Source organism: Argopecten irradians, chromosome 9, assembly GCF_041381155.1.
Source record: "Argopecten irradians isolate NY chromosome 9, Ai_NY, whole genome shotgun sequence".
Classification (NCBI taxonomy): domain Eukaryota; kingdom Metazoa; phylum Mollusca; class Bivalvia; order Pectinida; family Pectinidae; genus Argopecten; species Argopecten irradians.
Window position 1 is genome coordinate 39,061,469 of NC_091142.1, and position 26,052 is coordinate 39,087,520.

Consider the following 26,052-nt stretch of genomic DNA (forward strand, 5'->3'; position numbering starts at 1 on the left):
TATAGTCCAATAGGAACGATAAACTGTCAGGGAAGTTTTGTCTATATCAATATAGTCCAATAGGAACGATAAACTGTCAGGGAAGTTTTGTCTATATCAATATAGTCCAATAGGAACGATAAACTGTCAGGGAAGTTTTGTCTATATCAATATAGTCCAATAGGAACGATAAACTGTCAGGGAAGTTTTGTCTATATCAATATAGTCCGTAGGAACGATAAACTGTCAGGAAGTTTTGTCTATATCAATATAGTCCATAGGAACGATAAACTGTCAGGGAAGTTTTGTCTATATCAATATAGTCCAGTAGGAACGATAAACTGTCAGGGAAGTTTTGTCTATATCAATATATATAGGGGGATATATATGTAATAGGGGGATAAACTGTCAGAGAAGTTTTATCTATATCAGTGTCAGAAGTCTATATCAGTGTAGTCAATAGGAACGATAAACTGTCAGGGAAGTTTTGTCTATATCAATATTGTCCAATAGGAACGATAAACTGTCAGGGAAGTTTTGTCTAAATCAATATAGTCCAGTAGGAACGATAAACTGAGAGAAGTTTTGTCTTTATCAATATAGTCCAATAGGAGTATAAACTGTCAGGGAAATTTAGTCCAATAGGAACGATAAACTGTCAGTAGTTTTGTCCACATTATATAACCGAGACATTTGCACATTTTGTAACTCTCAACCGTCTGTACTAGATGCTTCCAGTTACAGAGACAATGTGGTGTAAAGGTGCCCTGATATATTAGCCTTCCACTTCTTGGTTACAAGGTTCAATTTCCAGGAGAGGTAATTCACTGGTATTTACCACAGGTAGCTGTTTTTTTTTTTAGTTTCATCAACCTCCTTAACCTGTCACATCCTTAAATGACCACCTTGTTGGATATTACATTTTATTTTACTCAACAGTCAATGATTTTAAGAAATAAATCTGTGTTTTTTCACAAGGAACTTAAGACAATTTCCGGAGAAAAGACAAAATGAGCCATTGTTAAGTTTATTTTCAGGTTTTAGTCCATTTATTAAAGTTTACTTCGTTCATAAATACATGTAAATAGACGTAACATACACAATTTGTCTCTCTCTGACACTTCACTTGCAAATTCTGTGCAAAACATAACATAAGCTAGGGTTCTACCATATCTAAATATAGACCTAATATAGCAGTACATTTAGCCTGGACAAACAATAAATACACCCAGCTTTACAACTACGGGGCGCCAATTTGTACAGCCAAAAATAGACATAACCAACACACTGTACACCTCTGGCAAGATATGAATTCAAAGGCCACAAGGGTTAAAAGTTCAAAAGTCAAAGTTCAGAGGTTAAGATGTGGCGAAACCCTATGTGGTGTCGCTACTTAATTGGTTTATGTTTAAAACAACTAGCATCGTCTAAAGACTTCAGTCTTCCTAACATATAAACAAGGGAATATGGCCTGGGACATGGTCCAGCGAGTACACAAATCTTTAACCAAACAAGCTAACAATTTCCCTTTTTCACTTTAAAAATTGTAATAAAAGGATTTGAAAAACAATAAATTCATTAATAGATACATGACCAACTGATCAATTTAGATTTGGCTATATGAGTGATAGAGTACAGCAAAAAAATACCTAGCAATTTCACAGCAATGACAAAATTGATTTGTTGTCATTTTTGCTGGAATTCAAAGAAAAAACATAACTGGCAATAGTTTTTGGATAAAATGTCTGGGTTTTTAAAATTTGTCAACAGAACATGCGGATAGGACCTGAGGTACACAAACAGAAGGCACTGAATTTACACGTGTACAATGGAGAATTAAAACCTCTTATACCTGCCATTCCCTCTACCCTTTCCCTTATACCTGCCATTCCCTCTCCCCTTTACGTTATACCTGCCATCCCCTCTCCCCTTTCCCCTGCCCATTTAAATTTGTACAACCCCCATACATTAAGTCAAAGGTATAGTACTTTTGACTTAATAGAAAAGTACTGTTAGATATAATCTGAACAACTCTATGGACAACTGTAGAGGGGCAGGGTTTTTAAAACCTCTGTGACAGAGATGTACCTACAACACCATATATATTTACATCCAATACAAAAATTGCACATGCTGATCAACCAAAAAAGGCCTTTTTGAAGTTAACGAAGGACAAAAAAACAGAAAATGCTAACAACATTTTGGCAACACCAGTTACATTGTCACCAGATAGGTGTTACTACTACATCAAAGGTGGATGGGATCTGTCGGACAGAGTTTTCTCCCTTTGTACATACACAAATCAAAACTTTATATCGTGAGTTACCTCCCCTACTCTACAGAAAAAATGACTACCCATTACAAGGCATGGTAGACTCTTTACAAATTTTCAAAATTGTCTTCAACAAGATTTTTTTTTTTCTTTAAAGTAGAATGGTTTAAATGAATGTTAGGTTTTTCTTAAAAGAATAATTACTGTAAATTTTCTAGTATAAAATTTCAGAAAAAAAATGTCTTTGTTGGTGGTGGTCGTAACCAAAAGTCATGGAATATCACTGGAATTAATCTGAATTACGATTGAAAACCGACTTAAAATCTTGTTTTCAGACAAGAAAATATGGAGCTACACAACCTTCTTCTCTTCATGCAAACACAATTTCTCAGCTAAACAGACACTGCACAATCTCACCATGCAGAAACATTCCAATGACAAAAATATCAGATATACAATATACACATAAGATTTGTGGAATGACCTCATTTACATAAAAAAAGAACTGTACACTTGTTTATAATATATATATATGATACATGGTGTCTCAATGTCAAACTTCTAATGCCTTCTAATTTACTTTGTATGTTCCCAGACAATGACCTTGATCAGATCTCGACTACTGAGGTTGACATTCGGAGGGACACAACAATAGGCACCAGCTTGCTGAGTACATGGTGAATGAAACATATACAGATGTACTATCAGCCATAGAAAAAAAGCATCACATACTAATTACTATGAAATAAATTAAAATCCACCAGGTACAAAACACACACATATCATTATACAAACTTGCATTCCTTGAACTATAAAATTCACAGAAAGGGAATATACAAAAAAATAATAATAAAATTTTGAACTGTACATGTGTGTTAAGTCAACTGGCAGTGTAACCAACGGAATGATCGTGTGCGTACAGCACTGCCAGTAATTCGTGGTCACCGATTGGTCGATGGTTGGTCGATATAGCGATATGTAGTTGTCATGGACACCATTATATATACAAAATTAAGTTATTGGACACAAATTTCATTTGAACCCTGATGAATTGGCACAATTTTTTTTCAAATATTTTTCTTTCTGAACAGTGACACAGATTTTGAATGTACAAAAAAACTTTGATTATTCAACATGTAATCCATGCTAGGGCATTCAATTGCACAACCATTTACCCCAAACACCAAGCTTCGGTGTCGAAACGACGCAGTAGAAATGTAAAAATAGGGCTGTACACTAGACACAGGAAGTTGCATCAAAATGCATAGGAGAGCACACATTAGCCCACAATGTACAATAAAACAAAGCCTACAAGCTGATACTGTGGTATACAGAGGTATTTACTGGGATACGTCTGCAGCACATTTTCCCTGAGTTCAACCTACAGAAATCTCTACTAAAGATATAGGTCTATCAGCTTTCAAACAAGACAAATCTATTATCTTTTCTTTTTTGATAAAAGGTACTGGCAAATAAAACTATGGTATAACAGATGTACTGCTCAGAGAACAGGAATTATTCTGAATACGAACGTGGATATATTGTGTAGAACCAATACAAGGGATTTTTACACAGTTGAGATCGGTCGCAAGTATTTACATCAAGTTGTACGACAACCTCACTAATCTCTACTTAAAACAAATAAAAGGACTACTACAGTGACTTAGGCATTCACACAGATGTTAGATCTACAATTAAACATTGTCTGATTGGGAACAAGACAATAAATACATAAAACTTTTAAAGAGATGGAATTGTGTTCCTGTTTTGATTTCTCTATACATAGGTAAATAACACACTCTTTTAACACACACAAAAATACCAAGGTCATTAATGTACACATTTGTCATTTTTAAGAATACATCAGACAAACAAAATTAAGAAATAAAATAAAGGGTATATAATGGGTGAAATAGAAGGAATTGTAACAATAAAAAATGTGAGATATACATCTAATGTGAGATCATAAGAAGCGGCAGTCCACACAAACCTGGGAGTCTGGACACGACCTGGCCAGTGTCCAGTTTCACTCGGTTGACCTTCCTGTTTGGTATATATCATAAAACCTTTCAGGTTATGATGATGCTGCCTACAAAAAGGCGTTTCTCTCGTGCTAACTTGTGTGTCTACAAGTGTACTTAACCTACTACATGTTAACTGCAATGCTTGGCATCTTGTTAAAGCTTTCTCATTTGTCATGATTTTATCATTGGCTCAAGTAGTGTCTATAAATAGATTTATTACATATCACAATGCTATTAAATAATATCATACATGGTATATGTCTTATCCACATGAATCAGACCATGTCGTGATTTCTGCTCCAGTGAAAACGACACAATGCATTGATTAGTTCTTTGTGTTTCACCCTTCTGTAACCTATTGCCATCATTGGAATGACCCGACTAAAATTAATGGAACAGTCCAGTATGAAATTGTGGGGATGATTGGTTCATTCAAGTATATCTCAACTTATAATAAGATTTGGAATTAAAATCTTCTATGAATAAAACATAAAAATTGTCTTGGACCAATATTTATAATTCTGATTTAGAGATATTACGGTAAGAGTTTGTCATGAACACAGGGAAAATTACAATGGCCGAATACTACATATCATTTGGATGAGATTCTTGACCTCTGGTACATATGAATGATGTTAAGGATGCTATCGAAGACATCATTTACGATGTTATGATGTCACAGTTCATACCAAATTCATCAATATCATATTTAGGGACACATACAGAGTGGCCGTACACCATTTACACAGATTCAACCAATGGTTTCTATCAATGTGAAATAGAAACATCTAGCAAATAACACACAACCTTAATTTATTGACAATGTTGTCAGTGACCACAGCCTGTATAACACATGGACATTTCTCCAAGCCTTAGAAAACAACTGGGTAAAAACGTCAATCCTGACATTGTTCTTTGTTACTGGCCCGATCCCACTAACATTACTGAGCTCTTCACTCACGCTCTGGAGAAACTTGTGCTGGCACCTAATGTAAATTGCACGGAATGAACAACAGTTGAATGCACCGAGAATATAGAGTAACAGATCTTTGTATCGAATCCCGCTACAAGGGAAGATAATTCACTGATATGTAGTCACACCCTCATCCATATAAATATGTCAGCTACACAAATTCTTGTTTCTGAAATTGTTTTCATTTAATAGCCTTTCTCTTAAACATAATTAGGCTTTCTTTTGTTTGTTGTTTTTACTAAAAAAAATGCTCTTGTAATTACTATTTTTCTGTAAACAGAAGAATTTGTGCTGGCATTTCTAGCCCAGCTGTTTGAGATCCTTGCCTATATAGATATGTGACAGAGGTTATACTTCTTTGGATAGTTTTATCTCTCAAGGAGACATATCATCCTAGAAGTGATGTTGCTTCAAAAAAGAGATTATTTCTGGAAAGAGTGGTCAACTCACAGAGACATGGTTTCCATGGAAATATGTAACTACCAGGGAGAGACAAAGTTTTCATAGAAACAAGTAATTACTTGGGAGAGACATAGTTTCCATGGAAACAAGTAACTACCAGTGAGATTTTTACTAAAAGAGAGTAGCAACAAATTACGAGAAATAACTTTCCTAAATAAAACTGCAATTAGGTGATAGAAACTTCACCTAAAAATTACAGATGCAAAATTTCATTCCAACTTTTTAAGCATTTGTAGGGCATAATGAAAGTTAACCAACTGTCACATATACATCAGGATTAATACATTTAAATGACTTCACTGTCAAACAGTGCTACACAGACGGCCAAATATCACACAACAATACACACATATTCTGTGAGCACCAAAAAAATAACTGGAGGTTTGGAATATAGTGGCAGATTAATGCCGGCCTCCAGGTCAACACGATAGGGCGAAGTTATCACTTTGGTCCTGACTCGTGGTGATGATAACGATGATGATGACGATGTTCAGTCCCAGGCGTGAGGTGATGGTGGGAGTTCTGACTGCTGGGCCACTTGTGAACTGGAATAAAAAACAATATCAGTTCAGCCATGAAATCATGAAACATACAAGAAATAAGATCTTCATTGTGTCACAGGAGTCATCTTCATTCTGTCACTGGAGTTGTGATGTCATAGCCATTATTGTAAACCAACTATTTTCGTCATGACAATTTAATTATATTTTCACATAAAATAATCAATGATTGGGATATCTTTTGTTCTACTCTTTTTTTATTTCAAACATTTTCACAGCGATTTTTTTATGACCTCTTATCATCCATGAAACATGCAAAATCAAATCGCACAGGAAAATATGTTGGTTCACAATTTCACAGCATATATGTTCTTTTTTTTTTTATTATTATTATAATTGTTGTCTCCCCTTGTGGGTAAGATTTCGATTGTGACGTCATTTGTTTGTTAGGGTAATGTCCTCTTCTTTACCTCCATCAATGTAATTTTTGTACACAAACTAGTAATAACGTCACAATTGATATCTACTCACAGAGCATCTGCACCATTAATTAATAAACCTTTTTTATTTAAATGATCAAATCACATGCATTTTGACTGCAGGTTAGAATATTATCATTTGTAGAATTTTCCAACAATTCTTTGGGGTTAAGCCATTTTTTTTAAACCAGCAAATTGTATAGATTTAATGGAAAATAGAATGCATCAAAAATACAAAACTTGACAAAATACCACAAATACAACACAATTATAAAAGTCAAGTCATTTAAAAACAGTCAATGAGGAAGAGGGGCAACATTGTAAGGGAGACCACTCTAACCGCCCATGTTACAATTTTCGAATGACAAGATAAAAATTGACAACAAATGAGAGATAATTACAAAATAATCAAAGAGTTTGAAAAAAAAAGAAGGAAAATTGGTCAAAAATATCTTGTAGGTATAAGAAAAATAATTCTAGAAATTCTGAACCTGGATACTTTAATGCTCTAGCTACATTGATTGTATTTATCATTGTATTTTGTGCATTCCTTTCTTTTATTTTTGTAGCATTTGGTAAAATTTTCTTCAAGTTTTATTTTTGGCTTGTGTTTAAAAAAGTTCAAAAACTGCTGAATATAGTGTGTTGTACACTTCAGATGTGTTTTCAAATTTTTGATTCTTTGAAAATTTGGATTAAATGGGTTGAATCGTAAGTTGAGTACAAAAGTAAATAAAAATTTCTAAACTTGTGTTTTAATCAGCTGCTAATTTCTGAGTGTTTTGCTTTTGTTTTGAGGGAATATTTACTATCTCTGGGTCTGTCACTTCATTTTTTGATCATTTATACATCGTTTCCAGCACAAAACTTTTTGAAGCAGTTAATTGCTGTTTCCTAATTATATTGAATGTCCTGTATGTTAACTGCCACAGAAACACAAACGTCAGTAGGAATGTTTGGGGGATGGCAGGGGGCAGCAGGCCATGGACACGACCGACCTGTGCACACCACTCATCACACTAGGCCTCAACAAAAGTCGAGTCAATCATTTCTCTTTCAACACATTCCAACATAACTATTTCTTGATTTTAACAGAAAGCCGTGCATTGTATCAAATAAACAAACATGCAGAAAATTGAAGAACAAAAAAATTAAAATCCTGCCCTCAATTTAAAAAAAAAAAAAAAAAAAAAACAATAGCAAAATTCTGAGTAGGAAAAGCAACACTTGTTTCACAAGTGACCCCTGACGGAGTTTGGTGTGCACTGGGCATGCCCAGAAGGAAAAATTTCAGAATGATGGGCGGCAAGACGGAGATATCTCACATTTACGGATCAGTGGCCCCTCTTCACGTTGTCGCGGTCAGACAGTGGATCCCTATAGAGGTCAAAGAGAAATAGTATAAACAGGATACCACCAATCCTAGCACATAACAAACTCAAGATTTACCAGTGTTTAAAAATAGACCGTGTCATGAAATATAACTAAATCTGTTTAAACAAGAAATATTAAAATAACAGAAAATGAAAAGTGAAAAAAATAAAACAAATAAATAAGAAGATGCAATCCAAAATTCCCCTTGAAAAAAATGATAACATTCTTAGGCAAATTTTTTGTGAAGAATAATTCCTGTTGAATTCAGATTGAGAGATAACCACTAAAATTGTGTTGTACCCAGAAATTCTATGGTTCAGGCCACTCCGACACATTTGTTAACATCAAAATGGTCTTTTATATATAACTGTAAAACAACTTATTGATGGAAAATGCTCCTTTTTCTTAAATACAATCACCTTAAATTTAGAATTTCCTTAATATAAAAATGAGCAAATGCTGACAAAACTCCATAATTTAATGTCTATCTTTGAAATATGATATGGTTAGTTATCCTTTTGAGGTTTTATGATTTTTATAGCAATAAAAACTCCAAAACTTAAGTGACTTACCTTGCAAAGCTTTTGTATGATATGGAGTTGGGGTTGAGACAGAGTGGAACCGAATTCCCTTGCTGCTGTTCTAAAATGAACTTGTGTAATTTTTCTGCAAAGAAAAAATAAAGAACAATTTTTTAACAACCTGATATAATAAGGATATATATTAATTGTATACATGTACACATTTAGTGGTTCTTGTTTCATATTAGTTTCATTACTTGTACTTTTACATTACAAAGAGTTTGAGAACTTGTATAGACCAATTATTAATTGCCATAACCTTCTCAATATGGTAATGCTTTTAACACACTATACAGTCCATCCTGATCATCTGGACACTACGTTCCCAGCTCTTGCCATCCAGGCTTTTCAAATTTTGGATGAAGTTTCCATACTGCCTAATTCTATATACTAATTCAATAATCAACATTGCTTAGATGTCTGATGCCAAATGCTGTTGACTTTTGTCATAATAATTTCAACAGTTTTAAAACAAACCAAATGTCATCATCCTATTATTCTCTTTCTATTTAACATACCTTTGACGACTCGAACCGACGTTAGACCGTCCTCGAATGTGTAGGAAAACGGTTGATGGCAGACGGGCTCGAAGTCTGAGGTATACTGACGGCCTGAGGAATTGGTGTTTAGACAACATTTACACATACAAGAATGGTAACGTAGGCGGCCCTCATCAAGGTAGGGGTGAGCAAGTGCATCAGCCGCTGTAATGCGTTTTTTCTGTAAACAAAAACAGTCAGTGTTTTCTATATTGTCAGTTAATAGTTTGATTTCCGCATGTATCCTTTTAAAAAGTTTGTGTTAAAAGTCCACTACCTTTCCGGAGCAAAACATACAGGTTTCTTAAAAACATTTTAAATTACATCAGAAAATATATACTGTTGGCCTAAGATGAGGTTAATGGTTGAAAGTCTGAGTACCAAATGAAAAACTACCAACCTACTGTGAGTACCTATCTAACAACTGCTTAAAATGGAATTCAGACTTGAAATAGAGTTTTTTTGTCTGATTTTGTTTGTTTGTTTGATTATTTTAACGTCCTATTGACAGCCAGGGTTATGTAAGGACGGCCTCTCATTCATGCAGTGTGTAGCATGTGTGAAGTGCGAGGTGCATGTTTTGGGAGACTGCGGTATGTTCGTGTTGTGTCGTCTTGTATAGTGGTACTGTTGCCCTTTTTATAGTGCTATATCACTGAAGCATGCCGCCGAAGACACCAAGCAACACACACTACCCTGTCACATTATACTGACAACGGGTGAACCAGTTGCCCCACTCCCTGTTTGCTGAGTGCTAAGCAGGAGCAGAAACTAACACTATTACAGACTTTGGTGTGTGTTTTGTCTGAACACCTAGACCAATTACTACATAAATGGCAAGCGAGCAATATATATCAGAATAAAAAAGTTGACGAAAAGAATTATGACAGAATATATATTCTTTTGAAGTATAACAGAAGAATAAATTATGGGTTTGAAAATAAGCAACCAGTATAAATGACCTACTCTCTGGGTGATAAGAGTGACTTACAGGGTTGAAGACGAGCATCCGACAAAGCAAATGAACAGCCTCATGTGTGGCTTGGCTGGAAAGGGTGTAGAGGGCGGCTAGTGAGGGTGGCTTGTGGGGCTGTCGTCGTAGGTGTGCCCTCGCACCGTCGCACGCCGTCCGCATATCGTCCACTGAGGGAGTCCCCAATAAGTCAGTGATGAGTTCCAACTGTTAATGAAAAGAAAGACATCTATATAGACAAGGAAGATAAAACATTAAGTACATCTTCAAGTTATTTATGAACTGACTATAGTTATAAATAGGTTTATGGGGTTAAAGACCTCAATTGGGCTTGGGACACATTTGAAGTTCATTTTACTATGAATTTATCACAGTTAGTGAGCAATGTGTTCCAACTGTTATCAAAGATAGCAACATCAGTTACACCATATAGTTATTTAAGTAATGACAATATACAGCTACATTTATGGATGTATAAACTTCAATAGGTCCGAGACAAATTTGCAGTTTATTCTACTATGAATTTATCACAGTGAAACCTAAGTATAATCTCTACAATGTCTAAAGACAAGGAAGTAAAGACTTATAATCTCCTACATGTCTTACATCTATATAAGATATATTCTCCTACAATGTCTAACATCAATATAAAGATATATTCTCCTACAATGTCTAACATCAATATAAAGATATAATCTCCTACAATGTCTAACATCAATATAAAGATATAATCTCCTACAATGTCTAACATCAATATAAAGATATAATCTCCTACAATGTCTAACATCAATGTAAAGGTATAATCTCCTACAATGTCTAACATCAATATAAAGATATAATCTCCTACAATGTCTAACATCAATGTAAAGGTATAATCTCCTACAATGTCTAACATCAATATAAAGATATAATCTCCTACAATGTCTAACATCAATATAAAGATATATTCTCCTACAATGTCTAACATCAATATAAAGATATATATATTCTCCTACAATGTCTAACATCAAATATAAAGATATAATCTCCTACAATGTCTAACATCAATATAAAGATATAATCTCCTACAATGTCTAACATCAATATAAAGATATAATCTCCTACAATGTCTAACATCAATGTAAAAGTATAATCTCCTACAATGTCTAACATCAATATAAAGATATAATCTCCTACAATGTCTAACATCAATATAAAGATATAATCTCCTACAATGTCTAACATCAATATAAAGATATAATCTCCTACAATGTCTAACATCAATATAAAGATATAATCTCCTAAAATGTCTAACATCAATATAAAGATATAATCTCCTACAATGTCTAACATCAATATAAAGATATATTCTCCTACAATGTCTAACATCAATATAAAGATATATTCTCCTACAATGTCTAACATCAATATAAAGATATATTCTCCTACAATGTCTAACATCAATATAAAGATATAATCTCCTACAATGTCAAACATCAATATAAAGATATATTCTCCTACAATGTCTAACATCAATATAAAGATATAATCTCCTACAATGTCTAACATCAATGTAAAGGTATAATCTCCTACAATGTCTAACATCAATATAAAGATATATTCTCCTACAATGTCTTACATCAATGTAAAGATATATTACTTTCTAGTTTTTAAAGTGCTTTTAAAATATGTTGTTTACACCTTCTTTACTCCTGAGAGATGTCAACATATTTTTGTTTCCTGTTTGCATAAATCTTTCAGATGTTGAAATATTTTTTGGTCTGATGATGAGTAATTAATCTTATTCAGTAGTTCAGTAAGATTTATTGTCACTGCTACATTAACACACACTACCACACAGGCTTACAATGTTAACAGTGTTTGTAATAAGTGTATATAATTTAAGTGAGTTGATAATGAACTTTAACACTCAACAACCAGTCAGACTTTGGAACACAACATCACTTATAACTATCAATAATGTTCAACAAATTTTAGTTCTTCCCTTCAAAACAGATGATTATATAACTACAATTTATGTCTACTAATAGCAAACTACAATATTTCAACAATATGTGCTTTGTAATAATAAACCAACATTACAGATGACAATTACTGTACTTCATCAAACTATTCTCTCTAAAGATTACGCATCGGTAAGTGAAAAACCAATTTCATTTGGAAACAATATTTTAAAAACTTCACAATGTAAATTGAAATGTATAATTAAATTGAAATGTCAAGGAAAGGAATAATTACTGAACATCATTCCAGGATAGTTAAACAGGTTATAAATTTTAACCTGGAGTATTTATATAACTCCTGCACTCAGCAATATGCATATAGACATTTGGCTACAAGGTTTTAGAGGATGACAACAATAATCTTATTTCAGCAGGCATCTTTGTAGACGTAGAGCCCGAAATCAATACAGCTGTTACTCTCCTCACAGTAGGCTTCCTGATACAGCAGGTCTACCTCTCACACAAACTGGAGCCATCTCCAGCTAATCTTACACTTCCCCCTAACATCTCTAGGAACCACAACAATCTAACCAAGAAATCCTACTAATTTCATTGCTAATAATCCATTGTGCTCTAATATAATATCTAGTCACATCCACAAAATCTAACTAACATAGAAATTGTACTAAGTTCATTGATAAAATACACTAACATCCAGTCACAATGACTCTTCTGTAATACAAAACCACAAAAACAAAATATACCTCAAGAAATATTGCATTATTCTTCTTTCATTAGATATATTTTGAAGTTCGTCTGTCACCATTATACTCACTTTTAGTATTAAAATCATGCCGTGTCATATATACCATAACAGTATAGGAAATCAATTTTTCTAATAGCGCATATTATATCTAATTTATTTTTAGTGTATAAATCCTGAAACAGGCAAAGCACCTTGTGTGTGGAGGACACCATGCTTTTATGCTATATCGATGTATAATACATAGATATGTTCATACTTAACCCGCAGGTAGAGAGGATATTGCATTTTTAGGAGCCAAGAAAAATAGGTATTTTTGTACACAAGCCACATGTTACCAGCTGTGTGGATTTACAACAAACACGTGAAGGAATCACTTCCTATCAAACGTGATCAAACTACACTTTCATTCCAATACAAATATCCCATGCCAAGTTTGACAGTACAGTAACAAGGTAACCACAAGAAACCAACACAACTCACTACTCTATAGTCTTGAGATTTTTGGCATTCAGATCCATACCTTGAAAAAAAAAGAATTTTAATCTGTGGAGCTATGCTCTATAATTGTGTACTACATCATATATATGCAGCATGCATCACCAGACGGTTTGATAATGACATCTCCTCAAGTCAATAAGCCGGTGATAATTTGTATTCACTCCATCTGGCTCCTGTTGTCGGTATAATTCACTGCTTACTTGATATTTATTCTATTTGTGTGTGCTTGATAATGTATCGATGTTTAAGGTTTTTTAATGCTGTGAAGTGAAGCCCAAAATACTGCAGTATGTACCTCAACATCACTTTTGTACCTATCTAAACACGAGACGATACCTGAAGCAGTACAAAGATTAATGTGTTATTGTCAATATTCCCTTCAAACCGGATTTATTGTGACTTTACAATATAACCTGATTTCTATGTGTCAGGTTCAGAAATAAAAGGTTGAACCACAACGCTATTGTAGATCCGTCTAGGGGCAGACCCAGTGAACTCTAGTTCAATGGTCACTTAGAAAGGACACCTGTCCAGGTGTGACAGGGTTCGTTAACCAGAGTCGCCAGCTTTCTCACCTGTCCGTTACATACTTGTTGGACTGATATTATGGCATGATCAGCATTTAATGTTTATCAATAATATACCGGCTGTAGGGGAACATGTACCTATAGACATGACTGACTGTAGCTCTAATCTACACCCACAAACTGTTCTACAGATGTTTCAACTAAAACCTTTACAGGTTAACAGGTGACCTTTGACCTGGTAAATTTCCACACTAGACACTCCAGTAAACCCCTGCACCCAGGGACAAAGGAACCGAGCCCTTACACGAGGGTACACTGATTAAGGCTCAGTTCACTGACAAAATTATTGGCCTCGAGGGGGAGATTTTTATTGGTCTCCATAGAAGAAAAGATTCCAAGTCTCCTCAGACTCCCTATTTCTGCTCAAGCACATATCTTCATTAAATCTCACTTGGCCTGCAGGAACATCGCCTTAACATGTACTCCCCTGACAACTTGAACATTGACTAAACCATTTAGTTAACAGATCAGTCCATTTTACACTATAGGGGACAAATCCAGAGACTTAGTCAGCTAAAGTGCCTGTATCCATCTGTTATTAATTATTCCGCAAAATTTAGCAGCAGATTTATATATAGACAAGAAGACCCAAAGAAAGGTAGTTTTTTTCTGAATAGATAAAGCATTAACAGCTAACAAATCAAAACATGATGTTGAGTAAAATTTGTAAAATTCTAGACTTCTATGACAAATTGTCTAAATTCACAGTTGAACAGTAAAGAATTCTAAATATTTTTAACTCTTTCTTCTGGTTGGAGAGCATGGCTTATGTAATAATATATTTGTTACATTACCAATGAATGTTCAGTGACTATAATGTGTACAAAGTCATCTTCAACAGACTGGTTGTATATATATTACAATATCATTACATAAAATAATTAAAAATATCCATCACTCCAAAGAAGTATAAATTTACCAATACAAATGAACAGAAAATTAATGAAATTCTATATGATTCAGTAGCAATGGGATGCCAGAATTCACCACAACAAATAAATCATTTAATCAGACAATAAAATGTCAATGACCTCTGACCTATATGGCCGGTGACCTAGTACAGGTGATTACCTTCAATCATAGCCAGGTTATATGCCAGTGTGTAACAAGTCAGTAACCTATGTATATACAAGGCTCCTTTCAGAATATTATCTATCAATTATATAAATAGAACCTCTCGTGAGGTCAAATAGTCTTGTACTAACCTGGTAGAATCTTATACAAATCCGTTGCTATTAATGCTGGAGTTAAAAATTCTTGCTTTCATATAGTCTTGTACTAACCTGGTAGAATCTTATCTCTTATTTTGTATTATAACCTTTGTGAGAGGTTGGAAGTATGCAGTAAAGTCTTGTATTAATCTGGTAGAATCCAATACAAATATGTTGCTATAATATGCTGGAGGTTAAATACTTATTTTCAGATTCTTTTGAAATTAAATACTTATTTTCGGATTCTTTTAAAATTATCTTTTATTTTGCATTAAAACTGTCTAAAATTGATGATAATCTTTAGAATATTAACTGGAGATTTGTTGTTTTTTTATATATATTTTATGACTTATCCCATTTTTTTTCTTTCTATGAATTGTATTTTCTTTCTATGAATTGTACGTGATGACCCTCTGTGTAGATACCTACAACAGGTAGAGACATATATATATAAAGCAGTCCTGACATGACCCAGTGATTGGCTGACAGCCCAGTCCTGATGACATAAGAGGATAGTGTGTATGTATCAGGGACTTGCTGACTAAATCCCTGACACACACACACACTCTCTCTCTCTCTCTCTCTCTCTCTCTCTCTCTCTCTCTCTCTCTCTCTCCCCCTCTCTCTCTCTAACATCACAATAGATGACAAATTATGCTTCTTTCATCAAATAGACCTAATTTTCTTCTTATTGAAACTATTGAAAATAAGAAATCCTTCAAAATTTATCCTGAACATTATTTTATAGATAGTATTTTTAACCCATCATCAGATAACATCAGTTAATGGTTCATTTCTGGCACTCCTCCGTAAAAAGACATACAGACTAGTGGTCTGATCACCGCCAATAAAACATGGGTTCCTGACCAGTCAGGCGCGACACTGTTAACGTCGTTATAACACACAAGGTAACTATCATTTCATCCATTATATACGCTCATGTGTTTTATTGCAGCTGCGACAGACAGTCAAACATGCGGAAACTCACGTATAAATTGGAAATACAATAGCAGGAAATGGTGACATGAACCTTTCTGTGTCAGACTTCATAATTAAATAAATTCTAATGGTGACAACTCCCATATAGATGCATAAAGCATTTAGTCAATACATTAAAATCACCAGTCGATAATGTTTTACTGCTCCTTAGAGGTAAAACAAAAGATGACATCTCATTACGTTATATGACAATAACCACCCACATATACACTATGTATATCACTACAAAGCTCTTTATATACACTGCCATCGTTGTCTTCATTTAATTATTACAAACTGATTTTCACACTCTGAACAGATTTTGTGACAAATACTAAATTACAAATTACATTTTACTTTCCTTTCAGTTAATTATAAAAACTAAATATTTATCTATATTAGTCTAAAACAAAAAGTTTTCAAATTTTGTAACATTTAATTGTGACACATGGATGGCAGACATTTATAAGGTGAAGCTTACTTAATATTTAGTGTATATGATAAAAGATATTTTTAAACATTTTATAGATATATGAATGTAATGAGTACAGTATAAGTTGGATTACTTTACGTTCTTTAATAGATCATATCAGGTTCCGGTTTTGTCGATGGCGCATGCAGGAACCAGACTTGTAGCTTTATGTTATTTTCCAAGCTAGGCCCCTCGCCATCACATTTGTCCTTTAAACACCATTATTTACGCTTGGACATTCAATAAATTACCAGATTATACCGTTCGAGCAAAGCTACAACATCATAGCCTGTGGTCAACTAATTTAATCTACCCATCACCGATGCCAGTTTATAGTCAACCCTAATATTCCATTATGGTATGCTCCATCACTAAGGAATGACACACATCAAGGATGGACTGATCCACTGTAGAGAAGTGGTCCATTTTCACAACAATATAACACACATTAGCTGAAACATGCCCGGAGTGATTGATCCAGATATCAACAGAAAACACCAGGGAGACACGTCAATAGGTCCAAATACTGAATCTGGTCTAAAAGGGTAATAACATCCAACTGTTAACGATGAAATGTCCAGCAATCTCATCTCACATCTGATGTGAGTGTTAGTATTTTAGTAGAATTGTATACAAAATAAAAAGACTACCACCATCAGCTGATGTAACATTGATTCATTTTTTCAATGCTGACCGCAAACATTGGTCGGGCATCTGATGGCATATTGATATATTAGTTTTTCATTTTATAATTGAATAACTGAATGATGTAGTAGTAATTCACCACTCTGTTAATGGTAAATCCAACAGCACTGTGTGTACTACTGATCCAACAAGATCTGTTATATAAACTTACCTGTTGTATAGGACTTTGTGCCTGGAACAGAATCCGACGTCCAAGAAGCTCGGCGAATATACATCCAACGGACCAAATGTCGACACCTGACCCATAATGCTTAGCCCCCATGAGGATTTCTGGTGCTCGGTAATACTGCGTTACCACTTCCTGTGTCATGTGGATAGACTCGTCAGGCTCTTCTATTCTTGCTAATCCAAAATCACAGATCTGACCAACAAAAGATAGGCAAACAATAGAATCCAAAATCACAGATTTGGCCAACTAAAGATAGGCAAACAATAGCATCCAAAATCACAGATCTGACCAACAAGAGATAGGCAAACGATAGAATCCAAAATCACAGATCTGACCAACAAAAGATAGGCAAACGATAGAGTTCAAAATCACAGATCTGACCAACAAGAGATAGGCAAACAATAGCATCCAGAATCACAGATTTGACCATCAAAAGATAGGCAAACAATAGCATCCAAAATCACAGATCTGACCAACAAGAGATAGGCAAACGATAGAATCCAAAATCACAGATCTGACCAACAAAAGATAGGCAAACGATAGAGTTCAAAATCACAGATCTGACCAACAAGAGATAGGCAAACAATAGCATCCAGAATCACAGATTTGACCATCAAAAGATAGGCAAACAATAGCATCCAAAATCACAGATCTGACCAACAAGAGATAGGCAAACGATAGAATCCAAAATCACAGATCTGACCAACAAAAGATAGGCAAACGGTAGAATTCAAAATCACAGATCTGACCAACAAGAGATAGGCAAACAATAGCATCCAAAATCACAGATTTGACCATCAAAAGATAGGCAAACAATAGCATCCAAAATCACAGATCTGACCAACAAGAGATAGGCAAACGATAGAATCCAAAATCACAGATCTGACCAACAAAAGATAGGCAAACGATAGAATTCAAAATCACAGATCTGACCAACAAAAGATAGGCAAACGATAGAATTCAAACTCACAATTCTGACCAACAAAAATAGGCAAACGATAGAATCCCAACTTTAGCATGAAATTTAATCGCATCAAAAAAGGGCAATCTATTCTTGCCAATCCAGAATCATGGATATGACCAACAAAAGATAGGCAAACAAATTGGAAGTTTAATGCCAAGGAAAAAAAGCCAAAAAATACAACTTGGGCTTCAACATGAAATTTGATTCTTCTACAAAAATCATCTGATATTACCAGGTTTGTAATATAAAATATCAAAGGTTATCTGTATACATTACACTGCTTGAAAGATTGAACTATGGAAATAAGGAGAATTTATCAGGATAGAAAGTATTAGTCCTTGCAGTTAACTAGTATCCTATCAAAATCACCATCCAATATACACCCTACCATGAACACAAATAAATATAGACAATTCTCCTCAGTTGTAGGCCAAGATAAGCTAGCGTCTTATAGGTCTGGGCATTTACCTCAAAGTAATAATGAAAGCCCTACAGAATCCATATAAATATAATGGTCTCGCCGAGTACATTTCAGTCCATTAAGTTCAAAACGGCACTTCCTGAGAAGTCTTCCGATGTTCATAGTTATGTTAAGAAACATTTTATCCTGAACTTTCATAGTTACTATTAAAAAAATGTTTTATCCTGAAACGCTCAAGGTTTTATTTTCTAGGTCCACAAAACCTTAGTAATAGCACTAAAAATGTGATTCTTACACATTAACCAATTCTCTGACATGTAGGTATCAACTAGGTAATTTTTTTTCTATATTTTTGGGTTTTTTTCGTCACAGGGAACAAATTTAGAATTGATCATTCAAGCAAAACGAAAAAGGTTGAAATGAAAAAGTTTGAAACAAATTAATGTACTCCAAATTGAATTTAAACCAAATGTAAATCAGACAAATGTACACCTGTTAACAAGAAATGTCGAGAACTGACCTTAAGTACACAGTTACTGTTGACTAGTAGGTTTCCTGGTTTGATATCACGATGTAAAACTCTGGCGGAATGGAGGTATTTTAAGCCTGGAAAAAATTGCAATGACATGTACTTGACCTTATCTTCTTTTTATAAAAGCAATAAGATGAAATTCACATAGCAATATGATACTTTTAAGTATTTCATACTGAAGTACAGCATATCTTTTATAAGAGTATCAACAATTATTTACTACTGAAATAAACTCTTTTGTATGGTCAATGAATACATTGTTATTTCTATTTTCTATTGGATAATTGTTTTACATCGGAAACATATTGAAATTCTTTTGAGTTCTATTAAATTGCAGATTCATATCTTGTTTTTTGCTGTGAGTATATATGTAACTGAGGAAGACTTACCTCTGAGTATTTGGTATAGAAAGACTTTGACATGGTCGGAAGTGAGAGGTTGTGGAGAAACGATGATCTTGTGAAGGTCACTCTGCATTAGTTCAGTTAGGACGTAACTAGGCAGTCATTAAGGAAAAAGTAATTTTCAACTTTCATATTGATTTGCTCTTAAAAAGCTCATTACTTCCTTAAATTGTGTATTCAATTTTGAAAAATGTTTAATTCATAATTCATTATAGATATACATCTATCAACACCCCTCCTCCTCCCCCTCCCAATCTAAATGTATATCATATTTCCTAAATGGTTTATATGTCTTTGAAAAATCAAGGTATAGGAATTATACAATACTTTTAGGTTGATTCATAGTAACAAACAGCCTTATAATTTTCTTATTTATCAAATCAATGACTCAAAACAAGAAAGCACTTCATTCTATTTTCAGTTGCTATGGAAACAGAGTTGCCTACTGGATTAAAAAATTATTGTCCTCTTAACATTTGCCACCTTCTGCATTGGCTCATCATGAAGTGATTGACACCGGATTGTGATGTTATAGCATTTGTGACAAAAGACGACGGAAAACACCAACAAAATCAATATCAAAGAATAAGCAAGCTAATCCAGCAGGTAGTTTTTCATGGCGACTATATATGTTTTTGTGGTACTCCACACTACTCATCAGCGGTCCCCACTCCGTTTTTCCTCCAATAATTGATCCAAGTCAGTACCTTGCTAATGAGAATCTTGGGAGCTTTTAAATTCACATGAAAAATTGTAATCCACCATATTTTCTCCCGGGGCATCATCAAGCTATATAATCAATGTTGAACTGGTGTGGTAATTTACCGTCACTTTACATGCCAGTTCAGTCTCAATAACTACTGTATTTCATTTGTCCTCCTAATCTTCACATTTACAATCATAAATCAGCTGCACATTCCGCATCCTGTACCCATTGAAAGGGAGAAAAAGACCTACAGAATTTCAGGAAATAATTTTTGTGAACATTGTAGGATGCATTATTTTGAAACTTCAAGATAAAAATAACTTGTGACATACAATTTTAGTTTGGTAACTATTTTTGTCCTAATAACCTCCGGGTTTGGTTTGGTTAGTTTGATGTTCTATTAAAAGCCAGAGTAATTTAAGGACATACAAATAGTAGATGGTGGAGGAAAGCCGGAGTTTCCAGAGTAAAAACCACAGACCATCGGTCAGTACCTGGCAACTGTTCAACATGGGATACAAACTCACAAAAGAGGTGGAGGGATTGTGGTAATATGTCGAGACATCTTAACCCCTTCAGGCTTAGGATGATACAGTCCTAGTAAGTAAATCTAGTCCTAACCCCTCTGTAGATAATATGGAAACTTAGAGGACAATAGGATATTGTTCAGATTTCTCTACAAAAGACAGTTGATCAGTTAACTATACCAAAAAGACTGTCAAGTTCACTGCATTGTTGAATTGCAATCCAAAAAAAATTTACATCCATACATGATAATTACAATGTCGTACAATATATGATAGCTTAAGTCAAGGGTATAGTATTCCGAACGAAAGCTGGGCAATCAACCTGTCTTAAGACTTCATAACAGTTCTAGATATTCGACCACAAAAAACACAATAGCTATAAAAGGAAACAAAAATGCCGTGAAAAACATAACAAAGGAGCTTTTTGTCCAAGAAGAAATTAACTGTGGCTTTTAAAAATCAGTCACAACTTAGCTGGATCAGGTTTGTTCATGTAGACCAAGTAATACAGTATATATGTGAAACAGATATGTGTTGAATATATATCACAAAAGTCAGTTTTATACTGTACTGATGTAACAATTCACAAATGTTAGTCTACCAATGCACCTGGTTCTGTGATTCAGAACGCTTTGACTTCGATGAGGGTTTAGATTAGAAATGCTTGGACTTAGGTCAGGGTTTAGAAATGCTTGGACTTAGGTCAGGGTTTAGAAATCCTTTGACTTAGGTCAGAAGCTTCTTTTTCATTGATCATGTTGTCTCATAATGGTTAGCATATATTGCTTCATTCACAGCCGTAATAAATCAATTATAAACAGATGGTGGTTTTAGAACACTGGGCTTTATAGTTACAAGTTCATTTTATAGGATATAAAAAATCATAATAAAACTGCAACAAACAATGAGATTCACTTTGAAGACAATAATCTAGCCTTAGAACATTAAAATGTTTGAAAACCGATGCACTGGAAGCAGCTGTGCTATGAACCCCTTGAGTAGATAGCTGGTACACTTTGTGTACTTGTGTAGAACACCAGAGAAATATACAGTCAGCATAAAGGAGGAATCTCTTAGGGCATGGAGGTCAGCACTGTACATTGTCTAGACAGTAGTTTATGTGTTACCTAGGTACCAACCGTGTCGCCATGGCTACAAAACACAACACAAAAGTTTTTAGTCACCATGACTACAAAATACAACACTCAAGATTTCAGATTCAATACTGATGAAATATTGCAGCAAGCATTAATTATGGTTTATGGTAAAGCAGAAATGATGCATTAAATCTAAATTAGTTCAGTCTATGATAATTATTAATTTTGTTTGTCCGTATAATTTCTCTCTTACCAAACAATATCTATATGCACATTGCCACAGCTTGAAATATGAGAAAACAAATGATAGCTTTTCAATGATCAGGCTTGTCAATGATATCTTCGTGATCACTATATACCAGGAGACAAGCCAGCTTTGATATGGCAGTAATACCTTTATATCTTGCCAACGACACCGTACCATGATCTGGCTACGATACACTGATGGCACTTTGACAATCTTCTGAACCTTGTTTTCAGTTTACACAACAAGGAAAAAATGATCACTACTCAAATGAAAACTTCTTATCGCGAAATTTTAAAATTTCTGATGGGAAAAGAGCTCAAAACCTGGTTCTGAAAGGCCCTTGGGAGAACAAACTCTGCTATATATACCAGCAATGTACAATTCACTTTAAATACTTTGTTATGCACATTCAAACCAACTTACACCATTAAAAATCTTTTCAAAAGCATTTTTGTAGCAATTTTTTAAAAGTTTTCTGAAAGGATACACTTCTTGGAAGAAGTCTATGTTTGGCGGCTGTAAGATGTCAAGAGCTGATAACACCTGAAACATAAGAGATACAAGATGTAAAACAACAATACAGGGGGTCATCGCAACATCTTCCTCGTACAAGTAGTATGTGATTAGTGTTCATGTTTAGAAATGGATTTACCAATGCATGCTAGCACTAGTTACCAGATTCTGGTTCTGCCAGATCTGTTTAAACCAAATTAGCCCTGTAAATGAAGCTTCCCAACAAACTCCAGGAGCATTTGACCTAAGATAATAACCCCTATGTATTTACCACTCAATCACAACTCATACATTGATATCTAGTTAATTACTAAACTTCATATACTACTTAACAGAACATACACATTAGACCTCTCTTACAGTGCTTGTTAAGTTTAACATTGAATACCTTTTCTCATTCGGCTAATAGACAAAGAACAATTCATTCATCTGACTACAAAATTGTTAATGATGGAGACTGTGTAGTACTTAAAGACTGTTCTTCTGTATATAAAATCACAAAGAACAGCTGTTTGTCCAGGCCAACATTACATTGTAATCTATTTAACTAATCAGCCGCCGAGGTAGCTATTGGTTCTCAGTTTAAGTTTATTCATGGATATCAAGTTGTTAACCATAGATGAATATCTAGCCTATAATTCATAACCACACATGAGCATCCTTTTCACTAACCATACATAAATATCTACCTTATAATTCATAACCACACATGAGCATCCTTTTCACTAACCATAGATAAATATCTAGCTTATAATTCATAACCACACATGAGCATCCTTTTCACTAACCATAGATAAATATCTAGCTTATATTTCATAACCACACATGAGCATCCTTTTCACTAACCATAGATAAATATCTAGCTTATATTTCATAACCACACATGAGCATCCTTTTTGGTAACCATACATGGTTGCTGATCATGATGTACACAACAGCTACCATACATGGTTTATGGTAAAGCTTGCTATCTTATCAAGCTAACCATACATGGTTTATGGTGTACAACAGGCCTACTGCCTTCATTATCAAGCTAACCATACATGGTTTATGGTGTATAACAGGCCTACTGCCTTTATCATTATCAAGCTAACCATACATGGTTTATGGTGTACAACAGGCCTACTGCCTTATCATTATCAAGCTAACCATACATGGTTTATGGTGTACAACAGGCCTACTGCCTTATCATTATCAAGCTAACAATACATGGTTGGTGGTGTACAACAGACCTACTGCCTGATCATTATCAAGCTAACCATACATGGTTTATGGTGTATAACAGGCCTGCTGCCTTATCATTATCAAGCTAACAATACATGGTTGGTGGTGTACAACAGACCTACTGCCTGATCATTATCAAGCTAACCATACATGGTTTATGGTGTACAACATGCCTACTGCCTTATCATTATCAAGCTAACAATACATGGTTGGTGGTGTACAACAGACCTACTGCCTTATCATTATCAAGCTAACAATACATGGTTGGTGGTGTACAACAGACCTACTGCCTGATCATTATCAAGCTAACCATACATGGTTTATGGTGTATAACAGGCCTGCTGCCTTATCATTATCAAGCTAACAATACATGGTTGGTGGTGTACAACAGACCTACTGCCTGATCATTATCAAGCTAACCATACATGGTTTATGGTGTATAACAGGCCTGCTGCCTTATCATTATCAAGCTAACAATACATGGTTGGTGGTGTACAACAGACCTACTGCCTGATCATTATCAAGCTAACATACATGGTTGGTGGTGTACAACAGACCTACTGCCTGATCATTATCAAGCTAACCATACATGGTTTATGGTGTACAACAGGCCTACTGCCTTATCATTATCAAGCTAACCATACATGGTTTATGGTATATAACAGGCCTGCTGCCTTATCATTATCAAGCTAACAATACATGGTTGGTGGTGTACAGCAGACCTACTGCCTGATCATTATCAAGCTAACCATACATGGTTGCTGGTAAATAACAGACCTACTTCCCTATCACGGTCAAGCTAACCATACCTGACTGTAGCATTGTGTTGTAGCTGTACTGGTTACATAGTATAGGGTAGATTTCCCTAAAAATCAATAGACATACACACTGCAGATATAGCTCACTCACAGGCCCAACATATTTAAACCTGATATAGCTCAGAAACCCCATTCACACACTGGAACAACACCACTGTTACAGGTTCCTTCATCACTATAAACAATACTTAATCAACACCAAATTCAGTCTTCTGCAGAAAATTTTCTATTGAAACATAGAATCAAATATAACTTTTCATAATGATGACCTTTTCTAACATCTTAAATCTTATAATTATTTTAATCTTTGATAATGGGATCTCGTTAACTTGAACCCTGTTAATTTTTAAGATTTCGTTAACCATTGTATTAATTTGATGCAAATCCAATCAAACTCCACACTATTCACTAATAGAATCTTGAGTTATAATTAGTTTTAATTAAATACTTGATAACTCATAGCAATGAAATGTAGAATAAATTGAATTAAAATACATTAAAACTGAAACATTTAAATACTTCTTCAGAATAACAGATATTTATCCTTTTTTTTCATAAATGAACTTTTATAGGATTAAATTCAAAATATGCTTGATAAATGTTACTAATGTGAAACATTAAAACAAAGAGAGCAGTACTAATATCAGCAGTTACTCTCAAAATGTAGAACATTTCTTGCCCTATTCACCAATTTCATTGGTTGTGATAAATCTATTTGTATATGTTTTTGGTATTCTATTACAATTGTGCTTTGGACCATGACAGCTACTATTAGGAGAAAGTAGTACATATATCACTTGACAATATATAGCTATCAAACCCTGGTGTCCCCATACCTCCACACAAGGGTGACCTAGAGTGGGAGGGACCTGACTCACATAAAATTCCAAACATATTTCAAATTCCTGGGTGGATCTATCAAGATAGTAACCTCTACCAGCCCTTATATAGCAAGCCGACCTTTAATGTATAATAACCTAGGGTTTAACTTCACTATTTATTAATTTGAACCAGTTTGATATGGAGTTGAAACTCTTATTAATATAAATAAAGTTGAACCAGTTGATATGGAGTTGAAGCTCTTATTAATGAAGTTGAACCAGTTTGATATGGA

General features: G+C 34.4%; 1 protein-coding gene across 2 annotated transcripts in view; it reads right to left on the bottom strand.

Annotated features, from left to right (window-relative positions):
- Positions 1-997: 997 nt before the first annotated feature.
- The window catches only part of LOC138332288 (serine/threonine-protein kinase NLK-like), a 31,189-nt gene continuing 6,134 nt past the window's right edge, over positions 998-26,052 (bottom strand). The window contains exons 3-11 of one of the 2 annotated variants that reach the window (XM_069280318.1): positions 22,871-22,926; positions 19,792-19,898; positions 19,391-19,476; positions 17,468-17,677; positions 10,175-10,363; positions 9,163-9,364; positions 8,636-8,729; positions 8,015-8,066; positions 998-6,255 (exon numbers count right to left, since the gene is read on the bottom strand). In XM_069280318.1, coding sequence (XP_069136419.1) covers positions 8,024-8,066; positions 8,636-8,729; positions 9,163-9,364; positions 10,175-10,363; positions 17,468-17,677; positions 19,391-19,476; positions 19,792-19,898; positions 22,871-22,926 — 987 coding nt within the window. In that variant the 3' untranslated portion in view covers positions 998-6,255; positions 8,015-8,023. The remainder of the gene's footprint in view (positions 6,256-8,014; positions 8,067-8,635; positions 8,730-9,162; positions 9,365-10,174; positions 10,364-17,467; positions 17,678-19,390; positions 19,477-19,791; positions 19,899-22,870; positions 22,927-26,052) is intronic. The other variant, XM_069280317.1, reaches the window with a different exon arrangement.